Source organism: Rana temporaria, chromosome 1 (genome assembly GCF_905171775.1).
Source record: "Rana temporaria chromosome 1, aRanTem1.1, whole genome shotgun sequence".
In the NCBI taxonomy this organism is placed as follows: domain Eukaryota; kingdom Metazoa; phylum Chordata; class Amphibia; order Anura; family Ranidae; genus Rana; species Rana temporaria.
Window position 1 is genome coordinate 167,416,736 of NC_053489.1, and position 23,186 is coordinate 167,439,921.

Consider the following 23,186-nt stretch of genomic DNA (forward strand, 5'->3'; position numbering starts at 1 on the left):
ATCCCATGGTACCTTGCTGCCTGCAAGCAGTGATTCCTGTACTGACTCCGCCTCCTGAAACTCCTCCTCCCAGCACCTCTGTAGATCAGAAGGCAGGCTCTGTGAAATGTGTGACACAGCAGGGCCTACTCACAGGGCATAGTGAGTAGGTGTCACAGAATTCAAGGAAGTAAATCTGTGGGGATCTTCACAAAATGTATAAACTTCAAGATGGTTCAGAATAATAGGCTGGAAATAACTGAAATACAATGAGGAAATGAATATCCCATTTTACATTTTGACCATAGATACATAGATATGCTTTAAGGAAAGTACCAGAGCTGTTTTATAAAAATATGTCATGTTTACTTGGAAATATCTTTTGCAAAGGGCATGCAAATACTGACAGTAAGCGCCTATTGAGAGCAAGCTTCTAACAGTAAAACTCATGTGTTGCCGGTGGAATGGAGGAATGTTGAATAACTGGCCTGACGTTTGGAGCATACAGTCTTAAGCTGGCCCTCATTGTACAGTCTTAGTGCAATATCCTTTACATTTACCAAAACTATGTCATAGTGTAAAGTGCAGTGGATATAAAAAGTCTACACACCCCTGTTTAAAATGTCAGGTTTCTGTGATGTAAAAAAAATAAATAGAAAAAGCTTAATCATTTAAGAACCTTTTCCACCTTTAATGTGGCCTATAAACTGTACAACTCAATTGAAAAACAAACTGAAATCTTTTAGGGAGGGGAGTAAAAAAAACTAAAATAAGTGTGCACACCCTCTTATAATTGGGGATGTAGCTGTGTTCAGAATTAAGCAATCACATTCAAACTCATGTTAAATAGGAGTCGGTACACACCTGGCATCATTTAAAGTGCCCCTGATTAACCTCAAACAAAGTTCTGATAGGTCTTTACTGACATTTTCTTGTTCGCATCCTACAGCAAAAGCCATGGTCTGCAGAGAGCTTCCAAGGCATCAGAGGGATCTCATTGTTAAAATGCATCAGTCAGGAGAAGGGTACAATTTTTTTCCCAAGGCATTAGACCATGGAACACAATGAAGACAGTCATCATTAAGTGGAGAAAAGATGTCACAACAGTGATATTACCAAGAACTGGACATCCCTTCAAAATGTATGAAAAGACGAGAAGAAAACTGGTCAGGGAGGCTGCCAATAGGCCTACAGCAACATTAAAGGAGCTGCAGGAATATCTGGCAAGTACTGGCTGGGTGGTACATGTGACAACAATCTCCCATATTGTTCATATGTCTGGGCTATGGGGTAGAGTGGCAAGAAGGAAGCATTTTCTTATGAAGAAAGACATCCAAGCTTGGCTAAATTTTGCAAAAACACATCTAAAGTCTCCCAAAAGCACATGGGAAAATGTGTTATGGTCTGATGGAACCCAAAGTTGAACTTTTTGCCCATAATTCCAAAAGATATGTTTGGTGCAAAAACAATACTGCACATCGCTAAAAGAACACCATACCCACAGTGAAGCATGGTGGTGGCAGCATCATGCATTGGGACTGTTTTTCTTTAGCTGGAACAGGGACCTTAGTCACGGTAGTGGGAATTGAACAGTTCCAAATACCAGTCAATCTTGGCACAAAACCTTCAGGCTTCTGCTAGAAAGCTCAACATGAAGAGGAACGTCATATTTCAGCATGACAACAAACCAAAGCATACATCCAAATGACTGGCTTCACCAGAAGAAGATTAAAGTTTTGGAATGGCCCAGCCAAAGCCCAGACCTGAATCCCATTGAAAATCTGTGTGGTGATCTGAAGAGGGCTGTGAACAGGAGATGCCCTTGTAATCAGACAGATTTGGAGTGTTTTTCCAAAGAAGAGTGGGCAAATATTGCCAAGTCAAGATGTGCCATGCTGATAGACTCATACCCAAACAGACTGAGTGCTGTAATAAAATCAGAAAATACTTCAACAAAGTATTAGTTTAAGGGTGTGCACACTTATGCAACCATATTATTTAATTTTTTTATTTTTACTTCCCTCCACCTAAACGATTTCAAATTGTTGTTTAACTAAGTTGTAAAGTTTATAGGTCACATTAAAGGTGGAAAAAGTTCTGAAATTATTTATTTATCTTTGTCTCATTTTTTTTACATCACAGAAACCTGACATTTTAACAGGGGTGTGTAGACTTTTTATATCCACTGTATGTGTAAAGTTGATGGTAGATCCAAAGAAGATTGTACAATTAAATTATATAGTGATTACTATAGAGTTACAAAGTTCGCAGGTGCATGAGCATGTGCGATCTGACGTTTTAAGCCATCATTCTTATGACCAAGGGTAGTACCTGTGAAGAGGAGAGGAAAGGATTGCACACACACAGGTCTGAAATGGGAAAACACAGAAGCAAAAAAATTAAAAGCAATAACATTAATCTTGTATAGTGAGGTGAGGGGCGCTATATCAAAATAGTGGATGCGTGTCACAATGTGCGTTTGAGTAGTACACAGTATAACTGTGTACCCAAATCTATGTGAAAAACCAAACAGATTATAGTCTAAACTCTATAAGTACAATAGTGCCAAATGCCGTGGAAAATAAATAAAATATAAAATATTTAAAAAAAAAAAAAAAAAAATGTTTTTTTAAAAGAATGTCCAGCAAATAAATAGTTAAGTGCAAAATGGATCCAGTGTTGTATCAAGTCCAGGTGCAAAATGCAAATAATCCAATCCCAAATCGCAGGGAAAAGTGCAAATGCTAAAGTGCTTGTGAATCTTCAAAATAGCCAAAGTGCGAGAAAGAAGTGATCCGCCTTCACCTATAGGTCACCAGAATAATAATGGATGGCTCCTTACCACACGGTGTTGACCAGATTACTTAAAATATGGTCAATCAGGCTTGTTTTAAACGAGGATCAGCAGGGTCTCATTGGATTCCAATGTCAGCGATTGCAGCAAATGGTGTACCAAGAAAGGAGAAGAGATACCACCATAGTGTAAAACCATTTAATATACGAAAGTTAAAATTACAATGCCAAATGGCCTCTTACTGTTGCTGGTGCCCGTTCCCGGCACTGAGGCTGTAGGTGGTGGGGATAGTAAGACAAGATAAGAGATGGCCCACTCCTGGTCCACTAGCGTGCGTTCCACCGCTAGTTGTCCATCAACCAGTGAGACCGGAAGTGCGTGGCTATGCGTGCGCGCCCGGATACCGCCTCAACGTCACGTTTCAGTTAAACCGTCTTCAGGAAGCGTATCTACGTCTTTGAAACATGACGTCGAGGCGGTATCCGGGCGCGCACGCATAGCCACGCACTTCCGGTCTCACTGGTTGATGGACAACTAGCGGTGGAACGCACGCTAGTGGACCAGGACGCGGCCATCTCTTATCTTGTCTTACTATCCCCACCACCTACAGCTTCAGTGCCGGGAACGGGCACCAGCAACAGTAAGAGGCCATTTGGCATTGTAATTTTAACTTTCGTATATTAAATGGTTTTACACTATGGTGGTATCTCTTCTCCTTTCTTGGTACACCATTTGCTGCAATCGCTGACATTGGAATCCAATGAGACCCTGCTGATCCTCGTTTAAAACAAGCCTGATTGACCATATTTTAAGTAATCTGGTCAACACCGTGTGGTAAGGAGCCATCCATTATTATTCTGGTGACCTATAGGTGAAGGCGGATCACTTCTTTCTTGCACTTTGGCTATTTTGAAGATTCACAAGCACTTTAGCATTTGCACTTTTCCCTGCGATTTGGATTATTTGCATTTTGCACCTGGACTTGATACAACACTGGATCCATTTTGCACTTAACTATTTATTTGCTGGACATTCTTTTAAAAAATTTTTTTTTTTTTTTTATATTTTATTTATTTTCCACGGCATTTGGCACTATTGTACTTATAGAGTTTAGACTATAATCTGTTTGGTTTTTCACATAGATTTGGGTACACAGTTATACTGTGTACTACTCAAACGCACATTGTGACACGCATCCACTATTTTGATATAGCGCCCCTCACCTCACTATACAATATATGCAAGTCAGTCACCTGATTTTATTTGGGAGCAGCTTCACTCAGTTAGTCACTTGATTTATCAAGTATATAATTTAGTGTAATTCATTTGGCGCGAGATTTCTTTTTCCTCAATAACATTAATCGAATCGATTTTCTTCCCCATCAGGTAAGGCCTGCACAGATATATGACCATTCCCATAAACATTTACACGTAAATGCTTTCTGTATCTGTCAGCACATTAAATCTGGCTGGCACATTTATGTGTGTGGCAGCTAAGACTGGCCATACATGGATTAAAAATTGGCTGGGTCAGCAGGAACTGGCAAAATTTCCATCCATGTGTGGCCAATGTGGCTGGATAGAAGTTGATCTACCTATTGACTTTTGTTCAACAACCCTGTTGCAGGCAGTAGGCTGCAGTGCTGTTTTGTGTATTCTGACAGCGGGGTAATCTTCCCGCTGTCAGAATACAATATCACAGTGAGGAGGATTCCTGCATCCACATAGAATGGTCAGGCTTTTCAATCAACCCACTGGCTGAATGAAACAATCTGACCCATATCTGGCCAGCTTCAGATCTGAATTCTGGTTAAACACAAATCTGATCTGACTTTCCCGAATTTGACCTTTTAGAATTTTGGTGCTGACCCATAATGCCCTGGACATCCTTTGACCCTGCTTAGCAACCTCAGAGCAGCCAATAAGGTGTGCCAGCAAGCGATTGATTGTTAGCGATCGATTAGTTAATATGAGTCTTTTCTGATCTGAGATCACTTGTTGAAAACAAAAAAGAATGTTTGGACAGCCGCACTCCAGGAAAAAATTCCTCAATGTCCTTTATTGGTAAAAATGGAAAACACTACAATCCACAGCAAACTGAAAATAAGGACACACAGCTGACGTTTCGCACTGATCCTCAGTGCTTATTCATGAGTAAGCGCCGTGGTCTCTAGCCAAGCACATCTATTTGGCGCGGTCAATTCTCCTCTTTCTGAGGTCACTTGTTGCTGCTGACTCCATCCATTTGTGGGCTACCTTTTTTTTGCAGCAAACATTTTTGTTAAAATTATTTCCAAAAGTTTTTATTGTTTTTCAGAGAGTTTGAGAACGGTACAGTTGTGGCCAAACGTTTTGAGAATGACACAAATATTAGTTTTCACAATGTTTGCTGCTAAACTGCTTTTTGATCTTTGTTTCAGTTGTTTCTGTGATGTAGTGAAATATAATTACACGCACTTCATACGTTTCAAAGGCTTTTATCGACAATTACATGAGATTTATGCAAAGAGTCAGTATTTGCAGTGTTGGCCCTTCTTTTTCAGGACCTCTGCAATCCGACTGGGCATGCTCTCAAAACTTCTGGGCCAATTCCTGACTGATAGCAACCCATTCTTTCATAATCACTTCTTGGAGTTTGTCAGAATTAGTGGGTTTTTGTTTCTCCACCCGCCTTTTGAGGATTGACCACAAGTTCTCAATGGGATAAAGATCTGGGGAGTTTCCAGGCCATGGACCCAAAATGTCAACGTTTTGGTCCCCGAGCCACTTAGTTATCACTTTTGCCTTATGGCACGGTGCTCCATCGTGCTGGAAAATGCATTGTTCTTCACCAAACTGTTGTTGGATTGTTGGAAGAAGTTGCTGTTGGAGGGAGTTTTGGTACCATTCTTTATTCATGGCTGTGTTTTTGGGCAAAATTGTGAGTGAGCCCACTCCCTTGGATGAGAAGCAACCCCACACATGAATGGTCTCAGGATGCTTTACTGTTGGCATGACAAAGGACTGATGGTAGCGCTCACCTTTTCTTCTCCGGACAAGCCTTTTTCCTGATGCCCCAAACAATCGGAAAGAGGCTTCATCGGAGAATATGACTTTGCCCCAGTCCTCAGCAGTCCATTCACCATATTTTCTGCAGAAGATCAATCTGTCCCTGATGTTTTTTTTGGAGATAAGTGGCTTCTTTGCTGCCCTTCTTGACACCAGGCCATCTTCCAAAAGTCTTTGCGTCACTGTGCGTGCAGATGCGCTCACACCTGCCTGCTGCCATTCCTGAGCAAGCTCTGCACTGGCGGCACTCAAATCCCGCAGCTGAATCCTCTTTAGGAGACGGTCCTGGCGCTTGCTGGACTTTCTTGGGCACCCTGAAGCCTTCTTCACAAATGCAGTGGAAATTTTTTTATGGGATTAAGTTAATTTTCATGGCAAAGAGGAACTTTGCAATTAATTGCAATTCGTCTGATCACTCTTCATAACATTCCAGAGTATATGCAATTTCCCATCTCAAAAACCGAGGCAGCAGACTTTGTGAAAATTTGTATTTGTGTCATTCTCAAAACTTTTGGCCATGGCTGTACAAGTGAAGGTATGAAAATGACTCACAATCATTTCCAGTAGGGGCAGGCTTCTTTTTGGGGGATGGAAGTTGAGTGGTTGTGTATTTTTTGGGGAGTCTTTGTTTTTATTTTGTAGTGATAAGGTTTTTTTTTCACTCACTTTCACTTGAGTTTATAATTGAAACATTACAGATCTAAAGAATTATCTTATACAGAGACACCTGAGATTCATAAAAGTATTATTTTATTGAACCAATGTAACAAATAAAACTGCAAAAATGACACACTACCACCTGTGCAAAGATAAAAAGGACGATAAAATTAATACTTTTACGAATATCAGGTGTCTCTGTATAAGATAATTCTTTAGATCTGTAATCCTTTATTTATGTGCTTGCTTTTTCTTAATGAGACTATACCCCGCTCTCACCAGGTGGGAATGGGGGTTCGTTGACTGGGTATAATTCCAAGTATTTGGTAACCCTAATTTACAAAGTTTAGGAGTGTGCTGTGGTGTTTTTTTTTATATTTTTTCTTTAATTAGTGTTTGTAAGTTTGTTTGTTTGTTTATTTTTGCAGCACCTAGCTACATTATTTTAATGGTTACTTAAAACAACTTCACACTGCCACCCCACATTCTTCACAACCCTATCACCATAGTGCCTAATAAAATTTGGAGATGTACTTAAAAAGATTGAAAAAATAGACATCATGCTTAAAGACCATGGCAGTGGTGCTGGGCATTCGTGTATGATGGACTAAAAAAAAAAAAATCTTTAGAAAGATGCCTTCTCTGTATTTTGGCCAGTTGGCATTGCTGCCAGACTGGGGTTCTACTAGCCACTTTTAGCCCACCCAAATCTAAATGCTTTGATCTTTATTTTTTTTAAGACAGTTGTTGGTACGTTCTCTCTGCATTTAGGCTGGTTGGTGTTGCAATCAAACGAAAGTTTTACTCATCCCTTCCTGAGGGCTATAGCTTTCTTTTTTTAGGAAGACACCACCCTGTGGCTTTAAACTCTGTGGCCTACTCTGCATTTGACCTCCTGTTTCTGGTCAAATTACTAAAAAAACAAAAACTCTTTCTGTTCCTGGAAAAAAGACCTTTTGTGACTTATCCAAATGAAAATACTTTGGGTGCTGTGGCTATAAGCAAAGCTAATTATACAAATAAATGAATAAATTTCACATTCAACAATGTGCTTGTGAAGTTTGCTATTGCTCAAAGTTTTGATGGTCCATACAGCACATACAGCTTTAACCACTTCCATACCAGGCACTTACGCACCTTCCTGCCCAAGCCAATTTTCAGCTTTCAGCGCTGTCGCAATTTGAATGACAATTGCGCGGTCATGCTACACTGTACCCAAATGAAATTTTTATCATTTTGTTCCCACAAATAGAGCTTTCTTTTGGTGGTATTTGATCACCTCTGCGACTTTTATTTTTTTGCGCAACAAATAAAAAAAAATTTTATTTTTATTTTTTTCTGTTAATGTTTTTTGTAAATAAGTACGTTTTCTTCTTCAATTATGGGCACTGATATGGCGGCACTGATGGGCACCGATGAGGTGGCACTGATGGGCACCGATAGACGGCACTGATGGGCACTGATAGGCGGCGCTGGTATGCTGCACTGATGGGCATTCATAGGCGGCACTGATGGGCACTCATAGGCGGCACTGATGGGCACTCATAGGCAGCACTGATGGGCACTCATAGGCGGCACTGGGCACTCTTTGGCGGCGCTGATGGGCACTCATGGGTGGCACTTATGGGTGGCACTGATGGGTACTTATGGGTGGCACTGATAGGTGGGCACTGGGCATAGATTGGCACTGATGGACACTGGGTGGCACTGATGGCATTGCTGGGCATCATTTGAGCCAGTGCCCATGTTGCCAGTCAGTGCCCATTTGTAGGCACTGATTGGCATCGATTGTGTATTTTTTTTTTTATTGGTGTTTTTTTTGCTCTATTGAGCACCGGGGGGCACTCCCTGGTGGTCCAGTGTTGGCATCCGAGGGGGGGCTGCGCTGATAAACAATCAGCGCAAACCCCCCCTGTCAGGAGAGCCGCCGATCGGCTCTCCTCTACTCGCGTCTGTCAGCCGTGGTTGGACACGGCTGATCACGTGGTAAAGAGCCTCCGCCGGAGGCTCTTTACCGAGATCGGAGATGCAGGGTGTCAAACTGACACCCCGCATCACCAATCGCCATGCTGCGCGCCGGCATGAAATCCTGCAGGACGTCAATAGACGTCCAGTCAGGATTTCACAACCACTTCCCGGACGTCAATTGTATATTGACCGGGCAGGAAGTGGTTAAGGCATGCACCAACCTGCAATGTAAACGATTTTTGTATTTTACAAGTCTTTATCAAAGCTGTATGAAAAGACCTCATAATTGTGTTTTTTTTTTTTTTTTATTAGCAAAGATCCCCTTGTTTGGACAACAATAGTTTCCCTGAAAGCCCTCCAAATCAGAAAACGTGACCATCAAAATAGTCCTACATTGACTTTAATGTAATTTGAAATTTAAGTTTGTATTTTTTTACAATTAAATTTTTTAAATTACATTTTGGCACATTTACTTATCACTACTGGCAGCTTGATGCACCAGAACATCTAAAAGCATCTGCCCATCCTAAACACATCTATTGGTACCTATGCTCTTATGCCGTTTGTACGGGCTTTAGTAATAGCCCATGTAGTATGCCATAAAACATGGCTGCACCTATGCAGATGACACAGGCCAACTACAAAGCACAGTTGGGCACCTTAGAGATCAGTTTGGTTTCATCCTGTTTATTATTTTCACGGAGTGAGGGCTGTTTGGAAGGGAACAGAAGATTTTGGATGCAGAAGATACATTTGCCAGAAAGCATTCCTCTAAAGCTGAAAGTTTTTGTATTCTTATCAAATGTTTTTAGGTTCTGTCCAGAGATCATGTTATGGCCGATGACATTGCCCCTCTCTTTCAGGTCTTCCTCTGCTACAGTCCCAACCCCTGAGAAGCTGCGTGACAGGAGAAAGTGTGACACTCTCGTGCTCCGTATCAGGTGCTAACCCCCTTGCTACAATAACATGGCTACGTAACCTGAGCACTCCTGAAGTGGAGCTCCAACCAGGGAAGAAATACAAGATCATCCAGGACAGTACAGTCTCCTACCTCACCATTGTGAACTGCTCTCATGAAAGCGATGAGGGATATTACATCTGCAAAGCAGTGAACGGCCTTGCCACCAGAGATCTTTATGTATGGCTTTCAGTAAACAGTGAGTAGAATACAGATTTTCTGTCTATGTATAATGGATTTAGAGTTCAATAAATATCAAGAAAAGGGCAGATAATGTTAAAGGTATGTTAGACCTACTCATGCTTTGTGATCAGTGCTCTCCTGTCTACATGTCTAGCCTGGTTCTCTAATAAATTCTGGCAAGAAGGGCAGTATGGTTGCCAGTGTATATCTTTACGTCCAGGATGTGGAACTAGGAGTGCGATTCCCAGGTGTACTTTAAGAGCTCATTTACACTTGCTTCAACTTTAACACACATTAACCTGCCTGGCGGTATCCCCGAGCGTGACTCGGGTGTTTTTTTCATGCTGGGATCGGTATCCCCGAGTCACGCTCGGGGTAGATGTGCAGAGCGTGCAGCGGCGCGGCTTACCTTCACAGCATCCACAGACAAGTTACTTACCTTGTCCCTGGATCCAGCGATGCATCCCCTCTGTGTGAGCGAGCGGGTCCTCGCTCGATTCACAGTCTCCCCGTGTGCCGCCGATCTCCGTTCCCTGCGACGTTACGACGCACGGGGGCGGAGAACGGCGCCAAATTAAAAAAAGTAAACAAACACATTACATACAGTATACTGTAATCTTATAGATTACAGTACTGTATGTAAAAAATGCACACACCCCTTGTCCCTAGTGGTCTGGCCAGTGCCCTACATGTTCTTTTATATAATAAAAACTGTTCTTTCTGCCTGCAAACTGTAGATTGTCCAAAAGTGTCCCTTTATGTCAAAAATGGTTTTAGAGCAGCTAGAAAACAGCGATGATAAATTATAATCACTTGCAGAATTGTGCGATAGCGATTTGTGGGGAAATATGTCATAAAAAAATAAAAGTAATGACAGCGACAATTCTGCAACTGAGCAAATTTCAGTGATTTTGATTTGATTACATTATTGAATAATTTTTATTATAATTATATTATTATTTGTTATAATTATTTATTATATTATAATTTATAATTTTGTTTTAAAAAAAAAAATCATACCCGGGATGCCTACAAGACTCTTGTTTGGTCAGATTTAAGTGAGTTATTCCTAAGGATTACAGGCCTACAGGGAGTGCAGAATTATTAGGCAAATGAGTATTTTGACCACATCATCCTCTTTATGCATGTTGTCTTACTCCAAGCTGTATAGGCTCGAAAGCCTACTACCAATTAAGCATATTAGGTGATGTGCATCTCTGTAATGAGAAGGGGTGTGGTCTAATGACATCAACACCCTATATCAGGTGTGCATAATTATTAGTCAACTTCCTTTCCTTTGGCAAAATGGGTCAAAAGAAGGACTTGACAGGCTCAGAAAAGTAAAAAATAGTGAGATATCTTGCAGAGGGATGCAGCACTCTTAAAATTGCAAAGCTTCTGAAGCGTGATCATCGAACAATCAAGCGTTTTATTCAAAATAGTCAACAGGGTCGCAAGAAGCGTGTGGAAAAACCAAGGCGCAAAATAACTGCCCATGAACTGAGAAAAGTCAAGCGTGCAGCTGCCAAGATGCCACTTGCCACCAGTTTGGCCATATTTCACAGCTGCAACATCACTGTAGTGCCCAAAAGCACAAGGTGTGCAATACTCAGAGACATGGCCAAGTTAAGAAAGGCTGAAAGACGACCACCACTGAACAAGACACACACGCTGAAACGTCAAGACTGGGCCAAGAAATATCTCAAGACTGATTTTTCTAAGGTTTTATGGACTGCTGAAATGAGAGTGAGTCTTGATGGGCCAGATGGATGGGCCCGTGGCTGGATTGGTAAAGGGCAGAGAGCTCCAGTCCGACTCAGACGCCAGCAAGGTGGAGGTGGAGTACTGGTTTGGGCTGGTATCATCAAAGATGAGCTTGTGGGGCCTTTTCAGGTTGAGGATGGAGTCAAGCTCAACTCCCAGTCCTACTGCCAGTTTCTGGAAGACACCTTCTTCAAGCAGTGGTACAGGAAGAAGTCTGCATCCTTCAAGAAAAACATGATTTTCATGCAGGACAATGCTCCATCACACGCGTCCAAGTACTCCACAGTGTGGCTGGCAAGAAAGGGTATAAAAGAAGAAAAACTAATGACATGGCCTCCTTGTTCACCTGATCTGAACCCCATTGAGAACCTGTGGTCCATCATCAAATGTGAGATTTACAAGGAGGGAAAACAGTACACCTCTCTGAACAGTGTCTGTGAGGCTGCGGTTGCTGCTGCACGCAATGTTGATGGTGAACAGATCAAAACACTGACATAATCCATGGATGGCAGGCTTTTGAGTGTCCTTGCAAAGAAAGGTGGCTATATTGGTCACTGATTTGTTTTTGTTTTGTTTTTGAATGTCAGAAATGTATATTTGTGAATGTTGAGATGTTATATTGGTTTCACTGGTAAAAATAAATAATTGAAATGGGTATATATTTTTTTTTTGTTAAGTTGCCTAATAATTATGCACAGTAATAGTCACCTGCACACACAGATATCCCCCTAAAATAGCTAAAACTAAAAACAAACTAGAAACTACTTCCAAAAATATTCAGCTTTGATATTAATGAGTTTTTTGGGTTCATTGAGAACATGGTTGTTGTTCAATAATAAAATTAATCCTCAAAAATACAACTTGCCTAATAATTCTGCACTCCCTGTACAGTATAAAACGCCAAATTTCCTTGCAAAATAATTGTACCGCTTTTGGTACGTAATTCCAGACAGAATCATACCGCCAGGGAGGTTAAAGCACCTATCACTTCAACATGCTTTTTTCATGTGTTTTTGATGCTTCGGTGATGCTTTTTTGAAGATTTAAAGGAGCTTGGCAAGATGCCCTGTGTGTGTTGATTTTCTATTTGTTTCAAAGGGGCCGAGTAGAACCCTGGATCAGTAGTACCCCCTATTAGCAGGTCCCCAACTTTACCCTTGTTCAGCAGATTCCCAGCTTATTAGTACCCTCGTTAAGCAGATCACCTGCTTAATTGTAACCCCAGCTCTGCCAATGCCCCACTCAGTAGTACTCCAAGCTTTGCTGATACCCCACTCAGTAGTAATCCCCAGATTTGCTGATCCTCTGGTTTACTGATCCTCCTCTCTCTGCTCACCACATGCACCATCTGCTAATTTATTTTCCTCTGGTTCCCGAGCTCTTCTGATTCTCTGCTGCTCAGTCCTCTCCCTCTAATCCATGCTGACCTTCTACTAGAGCGTTCCCATGTTGCTGTCTGCTAGGTACTTCTCTGCAGTTCGGGGCCCCACTGACCGTCCTGCTTCTCCATACTGCACACCAGATAAGATGTCTACACCAGGCACTTGCAGAATATAAACACATGAACAGGAAGGGACTGCTGATGATGTCTTTCTGGATTGCTTGTTGGTTTTGTAGTGCATCATGGAATATCTCATATCTGCAATACCTCCAAAACAAAACAAAGCTAATGCCGCGTATACAGGGTTGGACTTTTGACCGGGCAAAACTCTGTCGGAATTTCTGGCAGAAAAATAGAGAACCTGCTCTCTATCTAAGTCCATCGGAAATTCCGACCGTGTGTACGCGGCATAACACTGACTAATGGCCCCTCAAAATCTTCAAGTGCTGTAAGCAAACATTGTCATAGACTTTTATGGAGGCTTTGGAGGCTCTTTGAATCTACAAGAAAGCTACGTAGGTTATAATTTTCGAAGTGAGGTAAAGCAAACACAAACAACAATGATCCTGTTGTTTAAAATCTTCATTATGCTATTAAAAAAAAAAAATTGAAATTCTAAACCTTTTAATTTCATTGTGGCCCCTGAATAGTTGTCAAATCACTTAAAGCGGGGGTTCAACCATAAAACAATTTTTTCAGAACAATCCCCTTAGATGGATGCTCGTTTTGTCTAGGGGAATCGGCTAGTTGTTTTAAAATATGAGCTGTACTTACCGTTTTCGAGATGCATCTTCTCCGTCGCTTCCGGGTATGGGTCTTCGGGAGCGGGCGTTCCTTCTTGATTGACAGTCTTCCGAGAGGCTTCCGACGGTCGCATCCATCGCGTCACTAGTAGCCGAAAGAAGCCGAACGTCGGTGCGGCTCTATACTGCGCCTGCACACCGACGTTCGGCTTCTTTCGGAAAATCGTGACGCGATGGATGCGACCGTCGGAAGCCTCTCGGAAGACTGTCAATCAAAATAGGAACGCCCATTCCCGCAGCCCATACCCGGAAGCGGCGGAGAAGATGCATCTCGTAAACGGTAAGTACGGATCATATTTTAAAACAACTAGCCGATTCCCCTAGACAAAACGAGCATCCATCTAAGGGGAAAAAGTGTCCTGTGCGGGTGAACCTCCGCTTTAAGTGGCCCTCGCTCTTCAATAGGTTGAACACCCCTGCTCTAGGTCTATCATACCACTAAGGTTACAGGAGACTGTCAGGGATAGGAGACATCCTATAGGCCAAGGGGCTTTATTTAATATTCAGTTTACATAATGTTACAGAAGACGTTCAGGGATGGTTGACACTTTATTGGCCTATGGCACCACCAAAGGGCATCATATAATACACAATGTTACAGAAGATTGTCAGGGATGGTTGACATTCTGTAGGAGGTGGTCAGCATTGGTTAACAGGGGTGGCTGGAGACTAGAGACATGCAGCAAGAGACAGGGGCTGGAGATACCTAAGATTTCTGCCATTACAATCTTTAGATATAAGTCTGCAATGGCAGCTCCAAAATTTCTATTCTGTCATACTGCTTTTAACTTTGTTGATAGTCATCATAAGATAAATTGTGATTAAATCGCTTGAATCTTACCACCATCCCAAATGGCTCCTTTCCTTCTCTCTTCAATAGATTCCCCCAAAACGCCTCAGTGTGCAAGTAGCCTTATGCCACATTCACACGATCGGAAATTCCGACAAGAAAAACGTGGATTTTTTTCCGACGGAAAGTTGGCCCAAACTTATGTTGCATACACACGGTCACACAAATTTCCGAACGTCAAGAACGCGGTGACATACAACACTACAGCGAGCCGAGAAAAATTAAGTTCAATGATTCAGAGCATACGTCAAATTGATTCAGAGCTTGCATGTTTTTTTGCAACGAAAATTGCATACAGACGATCAGAATTTCCGACAAGAACTTTTCCCGTTGAAAAAATTAAGAACCAGCTCTCAAATTTTTGCTGGCGGAAATTCTGACAGAAAAAGTCAGATGGAGCCTACACACGGTCAGAATTTCCGACCGAAAGCTCACATCAAACTTTTCTTGTCGGAATTTCCAGTTATGTGTGTACGCGGCATTACTCTGAAAATACTGCAAAAACCAACATGATACAATATTATAATATCAGCAAATTCAGCTGATCCATGCTGCATTAGAGCACACAAAGTTTGATAAAAATAGGATAACTTACCTTATAATGTCTGCTTATTACAAGCTTTATTGGCACACTGAGTTTTAATTCTTACTTTCCAGAGCCTAGTAATATCGTGGGACTTGTGTCTGCTCTGCTGATCCTCTTTTTGCTGGTGGTAGGCCTTATTATAGGCATTATAATATACTGTGATCCTTGGGTCTACTGGAAAGGTATGGTACTTGCCGCTCTTATGCAACACTTTATTCAGTTTCATACTGTAATGCTTTTTTTAAGGGTCATTTTTTTTATTGCATTCTGTTCATTTAGTTCTGTTTTAAGAACATCAAAACCATCATTTTGAAATCTGACTTGCCTTTTTCCCCAGCCACAATAACCCAACCGATTTTGTATTAAAGGGGAGTTCCAGCCAATATTTATGTTTATTAAAAGTCAGCAGCTACAAAAAGTGTAGCTGCTGGCTTTTAATAAACAGACACTTACCTGCTCCAGCGTTCCAGCGACGCGCCGGCCGGGGCTCCGCTCCTCTCCCCCCCTCCCCGGCCGGCGTCTTCATTGTCACTGCGGCCACCCGCCAATCACGGATGCCTTCTCATCTCGTCCGAGGATGAGAAGGCATCCGTGATAGGCGGAACACAGAACAGAGGCGCTGCTGGGAAGTTTTGTGTTCCGCCAATCACAGGACAAGCTGAGAAGACGGCGCGGCTTTGAAATTATGAACGATCGCAGCTGCACGGATGCATTTTTTTGCATCCAAAAAGTCATCTTATACGCCGGAAAATACGGTTCAACTTGACCATACCTGACCAATCCCTGTGGAAGCTGAAAATGAAAGTAGTAGGCACCAGTACTATAGTGATTGCTGCTAGCTTCCAGGTCCTGTGCCTGGTGAACAGAAGCTTGGTCGCTCAGCGTGGGCACCAATTAGAAAACACTTAGCATTTTCTGAATGAATGCCAAGTGTTCTTTGATTGGGCGAAATGGGTAGGCGGGACAATGATACCACAATCTCCATCTCTACTAGTCAAAGAATGCTTTGCATTTAATGAGGATATGCAAAGTGTTCTCTAAATGGCGCTCATACTAAATGACCTTCACTAAGCAGCAGGGCAGCCGCTCAGCACAGGACTCGGAAGACCGTGAAAAGGGAGTATCCGCTCCAGGTGGGAACCCAGATGAATATCCTCCGTTGCAGATAACTCAGGTGCAGGCAATGCACTTAGCAAAGCAGGAACAAAAATTGTCTCTGGACAGCCGCACTCTGAACAAAATGTAGCCTTTATTAAAAGAAGGACAGCACTACAAGTCACAGCAAAATGAAATAAAAACCCGACACTGACGCGTTTCGCACTGAAACTAGTGCTTAGTCATAGCTATCCAGAGACAATTTTTGTTCCGGACTCGGAAGACAGTGGCGATCACTTCAGTAGTGGTACACCTAGTACAGTCATTTGAGCTTTCACATGGATCCCACAGGTATGGCACATACACTATATTACCAAAAGTATTGGGACGACTGCCTTTACACACGCATGAACTTTAATGGCATCCCAGTCTTAGTAAGTAGGGTTCAATATTGAGTTGGCTCACCCTTTGGAGTTGTCTCACCTTAGGAGTTCTATAAAAGACATGGATGAGCGAGTTTGGGGTGGCGGAACTTGACTGGCCCCCCACCCCAAACTTGCTCATCCATGTCTTTATGGACCTTGCTTTGTGTACTGGTCCAAATTGTTTGGTGGAGGGGGGATTATGGTGTGGGGTTGTTTTTCCAGGGGTTGGGCTTGGCCCTTTAGTTCCAGTGAAGGGAACTCCTAAGGTGTCAGCATATCAAGACATTTTGGACAATTTCATGCTCCCAACTTTGTGGGAACAGTTTGGGGATGGCCCCTTCCTGTTCCAAGATGACTGCGCACCAGTGCACAAATAAGGTCCATAAAGACATGGATGAGTGAGTTCAGGTGGAGGAACTTGACCGATCTGCACGGAGTCCTGGCCTCAACTCGATAGAACACCTTTAGGATGAATTAGAGCAGAGACTGCAAGCCAGACCTTCTCATCCACATCAGTGCCTGACCTCAAAAATGCGCTTCTAGAAAATGGTTAAACCTTCCCATAAACACACTCCTAAACCTTGTGGACAGCCTTCCCAGAAGTGTTAAAGCTGTTATAGCTGCAAAGGTTGGGCCAACTCAATATTGAACCCTATGGACTAAGACTGGGATGCCATTGAAGTTCATGTGCGTGTAAAGGCAGGTGTCACGATACTTTTGGTAATATAGTATACAAACTTACATAAGTTGTATACTATGGGGCAGATCCACAAAGATATTACGCCGGCGTATCTCTTGATACGCCGCGTAATTTCAAATTTTGCGTGTCGTATCTTTGTTTTGTATCCTCAAAACAAGATACGACGGCATCTCGGGTAGATCTGACTGGCGTACGTCTTGGTACGCCGTCGGATCTAAGCTGCAATTTTTCCGCGGCGCTAGGTGGCGTTTCCGTCGAATTCCGCGTCGAGTATGCAAATTAGCTAGTTACGGCGATCCACGAACGTACGTCCGGCCGGCGCATTTTTTTACGTCGTTTGCGTTCGGCTTTTTCCGGCGTATAGTTAAAGCTGCTGTTATGAGGCGTACTCAATGTTAAGTATGGGCGTCGTTCCCGCGTAAAATTATGAATTTTTTACGTTGTTTGCGTAAGTCGTTCACGAATAGGGATTTGCATAGAATGACGTCACCGTCGTGAGCATTGGCTTGTTCCGGGTTAATTTCGAGCATGCGCACTGGGATACCCCCATGGACGGCGCATGCGCAGTTAAAAAAAAAACGTTGTTTACCTCGGGTCACGACGTATTAACATAAAACACGCCCCCATTACATCCATTTGAATTCCGCGCCATTACGCCGCCAAAGATACACTACGCCACAACTTACGGCGCAAATTCTTTGAGGATTCGAAAAAAAATAATAAAGTTACGGCGGTGTAGTGTATCTTAGATACGCTGCGCCCGGCGCAAAGGCACAGTGGTGCAGTGAGTAGCACTTTCGCCTAGCAGCAAAAGGTTCGCTGGTTCGAATCCCAACCACGACACCATCTGCCTGGAGTTTGCATGTTCTCCCTGTGTCTGCGTGGGTTTCCTCCGGGTACTCCGGTTTCCTCCCACACTCCAAAGACATGCTGGTAGGTAAATTGGATCTCGTCCAAATTGGCCCAGTATATATGTATATATGTGTGTATGACTGTGTGTCCCTAGCGTGTCACGATCCTACGGGGTAAAAATGACCGCACCAGCCAAGCAGATACTGGCTGGAAAAAGCGCCCAGAGGCGATTCAGTTCGCATGCGTTGCGCTATACAAGTCATTCATTCATCTGCCCCTATAAGTCTAAGCTGACCCAATGTAACTATGCAAAAATCTGCATGCCTATAATTCAGCTTAGAATTGTGCGCTGACTGCTTCGGAACTTTAAAAAGAACTCAGTGTATGTGATGCTTGGAATTTTTTTTTTAGGATTGGATTAGTTATGCTTAATTGAGTGCAGTTTGATTTTAAATAGATAGAAGTAGAAGACAAGGCAAACTATGCTGCTGTCTCACCTCTTGCATTTCATGCTTTCATCCATTTGCTTACTTGTTATGCATAGCAGTACATAAATCTCTATGGCACCATGACAAGTTGCCTACCAACCTCACAGGCATGTTGTCTACCTTGTAATATGTATGAGTAAATAAGCAGGTTTTCTATGTTACATTGATTACTAGCTATGAATCTGGAAAATGCTACAAAAATTGGCTACAAAATTGCCTAGGCTTTAGGGTTTTTGACAAAGTGTAAATATGCTGAAACATACTGTGAAGTCTGTTTATAAATGTTTTCACCCAAGATTCACACAACTTTCTTAGCGGATTATATTGAAAATAGTGTGAATTTTGGCTGAAAACTTAGTAGTTGACTTTTTCCAACGCAATCCTGAAACAAAACATATTGGCCCGGATTCAGAAAGAATTTACGTCGGCGTATCTATTGATACACCGTGTAAATTCTAATCTGCGCCGGCGTATCTTTTTTCTGTATTCAGAAAACAAGATACGCCGGAATTTGGCTAAGATCCGACTGGCGTAAGTCTCTTACGCCGTCGTGTCTTAGTTGCATATTTACCCTGGCCGCTAGATGGCGCTTCCGCCGATTTTTGCGAGGAATATGTAAATTGGGTAGATACGCCGATTCAGAAACGTACGTCCGCCCAGCGCATTTTTTTACGTTGTTTACGTTAGGCTTTTTCCGGTGTAAAGTTACCCCTGCTATATGAGGGGTATCCTATGTTAAGTATGGACGTCGTTCCCGTGTCGAATTTTGAAAAGGTTACGTCGTTTGCGTAAGTCGTTCGCGAATAGGGCTGTACGTAAGTTACGTTCACGTCTAAAGCAATGACGATTTGCGGCGTAATTTCAAGCATGCACACTGGGATTCTTTCACGAACGTTGAATGCGGCGTTCGAAAAAAAAAACGTCAAATACGCGGGGTCACATGTAATTTAAATAAAACACGCCCACATCATCCACATTTGAATTAGGCGGGCTTACGCCGGACAACATACGTTACGCCGCCGCAAGTTCTTTCTGAATACGGAACTTGCGCCCTAATTTACGGCGGCATAACGTATCTGAGATACGTTACGCCCGCCGCAAAGATACTCCAATGTATCTGAATCCGAGCCATTGTTGCCAATAAATGGCACTGAAAATATAAGAATCACACATAATAGAGGAAGGACAGCAATTTTTTTCCTGAGCATGCAAATGTTTGTCACTTCTGCACAACAAACGTTTTATACACAGACCCTCAGGGGGTTATTTACGAAAGGCAAACCCACTTTGCACTACAAGTGCAAAGTGCACTTAAAATTGCACTGAAAGTGCACTTGGAAGTGCAGTCGCTGTAAATCTGAGGGGGACATGCAAGGAAAAAAAAAAACAGCATTTTAGCTTGCACATGATTGGATAATAAAATCAGCAGAGCTTCCCCTCATTTCACATCTGCCCCTCAGATTTACAGCCTCTGCACTTCCAAGAGCACTTTCAGTGCAATTTTAAGTGCACTTTGCATTTGCAGTTTGCACTTGTAGTGCAAAGTGGATTTGCCTTTCGCAAATAACCCCCCCAAGTGTCTGGACAAATATTATCAAGCAACAATAATGTTTTCTGTTTTTTTTTTCACAGCAAACCCTTTCAGGTGAGTAATAAAAGCTTTATTTTGTTTAATATGTATTTATTGTAATTCTCATCCTGTTTTTTGTTGTTGTGTTTTTTTTTTTTATATATATTCATCAGTTTCATAAATATTTCAGAAATAATCAACAACCTGATTTTCCTCCTTGTTTTAGCAGCCCTGCTGTAAGATAAAGTTTGCACGTTTCCAACACTTGCAAAGCTTGTTTAGGTCATAAGCTGATTCATTGACTCAATCATGGAAAGAATGTTCCATGTTCTTGGCACTGTGTTACAGGTCCGGCCAATCTGAAGTCTTGGTTCTTGTAGAATCAGAAGAGGAAGATGAAACGGAACAAGTAGGAAATTCCACTGAAAATGCTGAAAATGGTCATTATACAGACAGTTGCGCTAACCCTCCAGCTGCAAATGGAAATATCTGTAAACACCAAGTGTTATTTCACTATCCGCCTGCTGGTAAGTAGTATGACATGGGGTGCAAATTTTAGTTTTTATTAAGTGCATACAGAATATACAATGATTGCATTGTTATAAAAAGTTAGGCCCAGATTCACATACAAACGCCTATCTTTAGGCGGGCGTAGCATATCTCAGATACACTACTCCGCCGTAACTTGTCCTGTATTCAGAAACAACTTGCGCTCTAAGTTACGGCGGCGTAGTGTATCTGACACGGCGTAAGCCCACCTAATTCAAACTAGTCTGTTAGGGGGCGTGTTGTATGTAAATGTGTTGTGACCCCACGTAAATGATGCTTTTTACGAATGGCGCATGCGCGTGCATGCTCAGTATCTTGTTGAATTTTCAAAGTAAATTACGCCCGCTCAATGCTTAGTCGACGTGAACGTAACCTACGCACAGCCCCATTCACGGACGACTTACGCAAACGACGTAAAATACGACGCTGTTCGTATGTTTCCGACGTCCATACCTAACATGACTTACCCCTGCTTTATGAGGGGTAACTTTACGCCAGCGTATGTCTTACGTAAACAACGTATCTTGATACGCCGGGCGCACGTAGGTTCGTGAATCGGCGTATCTATCTAAATAACATATTCGACGTGGAAATATACGGAAGCGCCACCTAGCGGCCAGCGTAAATATGCACCCTAAGATACGATGGCGTAGGAGACTTACGCCGCTCGTATCTAGGCAACTGTGAGGCGTATCTGATTCTATGAATCAGGCGCCGAGTTACGACAGCGTATCTGGAGATACGCCATCGTAACTCCTTTGTGAATCCGGGCCTTAGTGTGCAACAGCTCTGGTTGTAGGGAGCTAGTATTAGGCATGTATGAGTGATCTGAATGGCGTCCTCATGAGTAAGGTGAGGGCCTGAACTTTTTTATTAATCAGGGAATAGATATATGCATGATTGCTAATGCTCACCATAGACGGTTCGAATCTCGGCCAGTTCAGCAGGGACCGGCCGAGATTCTAACTATGTATGGGCAGGCTGAATGTACCCAAGTACCCGCTGGGAGCACACAATGGCTCAGCGGGAGTGTTGATGGGGAAAATTGCTTCGTCTTTGTCCGGCTTAAAGTGCTTGTTAAACCACTATGTGATCTTTATACCATCTCCTCTGTTAGATAACAGCCTGTGTCCTAGTGCCTGTGCTTAATGGAAAAAAAATGCAGATTTCTAACTGATTTCACAGAGCGTCCTGGCGCTCACGTGACTCTTGACTCTCTCCTCTCCACCGTCTGACAGCTCCAGCGGGTGGGCCTGAGAGCTCCCTCTGATGTCAGCTGGAAAAGTGGGGAGGAGTCACATAAATGCCAGGAGGCGTTGTGAAATCAGGTAGAAATCTGCTTTATTTAAAAAAAAACACAGGCACTAGGACACAGGTTGTTATCGAACAATGGGGATGGTATAAAGCTTTTATATTTTTGTAGCAGTGGGTAGAGGAGCAGAGTGAGAGCTAACAGGCAGGGAGGGGAGGGGAGGGGGAGGAGGACAGAGGAGAGACGCAGATAGCAGCAGATGACGGAGGCACGTAAACTGACCACTGTGTCAGGGCTCAGCAGCCATGATACACCAGGGTCAGTTTACAAGGGTGAGGGTATAGCCAGCAATTTTAGGTGATACAGGAGGCCAAATTACACAGCACAAACACTGTGCTGTATAACATGCTTTAAGGAAACAGGATTTTTTTTCTTTTTTAGAGTAACAAACACTAGATGCATAGATGCCAAAAGAACAAGATGATCCATATGAGGAGAGTGGTATATGTGAAGTATAATTGGGTTGAGGGAGGAGGGGCAATGTGCATTTATATTTTTTTCCTGCAAGTGCTTGGAAAGTATTGCACCCCTGATCAGTTGATGAGGGGTGCAACGTCAGTCTTCTGCAGACAAGCCCTGCAGCTTTCAGTTTTAAGGCTGCAGGGCTTGTAAATGCATTACATGGGCCTAATCAGCAGTTCATTCAGAGCTGCAAGCCACCTGTTGTGGTGGTTGACAGTACTTGAAGTTTTCTCAGTCACAAGAAACTGTGAATGAATGATGCGGCCTGGTGAATAGCAGAGCCCTGCATGCTGTTTTTGAATTATGACAGCGCATGAGGGGAGAAGATCCCCCGCCTACTGTCACACTGAAAGGGAGCTCAAGGGAAAGTTGGCAGGAGCTGGAACATGTTACATCCTAAATTTTCTAAGCACTATTTATACCTAAATTTGTCAAATAACAACATAAGGGCATATGACATTACTGCAGTTAAATTGGTATCCACAAGACTCCCGAGCATGCCATAACATGGAGGTCTGAATGAGGAACTAAAGCTTTATCTAATAAACTTCCTTATTCTTTTGAAAGCTGAGCTGTCAGTTGACATTGTTTAGAGGTGGTGGTGGGGAGTACACATACACAAACTGTGTTAAAGGTGTTGTATTCTGATCAGTATCTATGGCCCCTTTAACACTGGGCGCAGGAGGTGCCGTGGATTTTACCGTGATATTCGGCCGGTATCGGTGCAGTTTTAACCCCCGCTAACAGCCGGAAAAGGGTTAA

General features: G+C 42.7%; 1 protein-coding gene across 3 annotated transcripts in view; it reads left to right on the top strand.

Annotated features, from left to right (window-relative positions):
• Window positions 1–23,186, top strand: part of VSIG10 (V-set and immunoglobulin domain containing 10) — a 68,470-nt gene that overhangs the window by 37,924 nt on the left and 7,360 nt on the right. For all 3 annotated transcript variants that reach the window (XR_005748047.1, XR_005748048.1, XM_040345794.1), the window contains exons 5-8: window positions 9,310–9,603; window positions 15,043–15,153; window positions 20,164–20,176; window positions 20,450–20,628. Coding sequence is in view for 1 of the 3 variants with exons in the window: in XM_040345794.1 (XP_040201728.1) it covers window positions 9,310–9,603; window positions 15,043–15,153; window positions 20,164–20,176; window positions 20,450–20,628 (597 nt within the window). In the remaining 2 variants the exon portion in view is untranslated. The remainder of the gene's footprint in view (window positions 1–9,309; window positions 9,604–15,042; window positions 15,154–20,163; window positions 20,177–20,449; window positions 20,629–23,186) is intronic.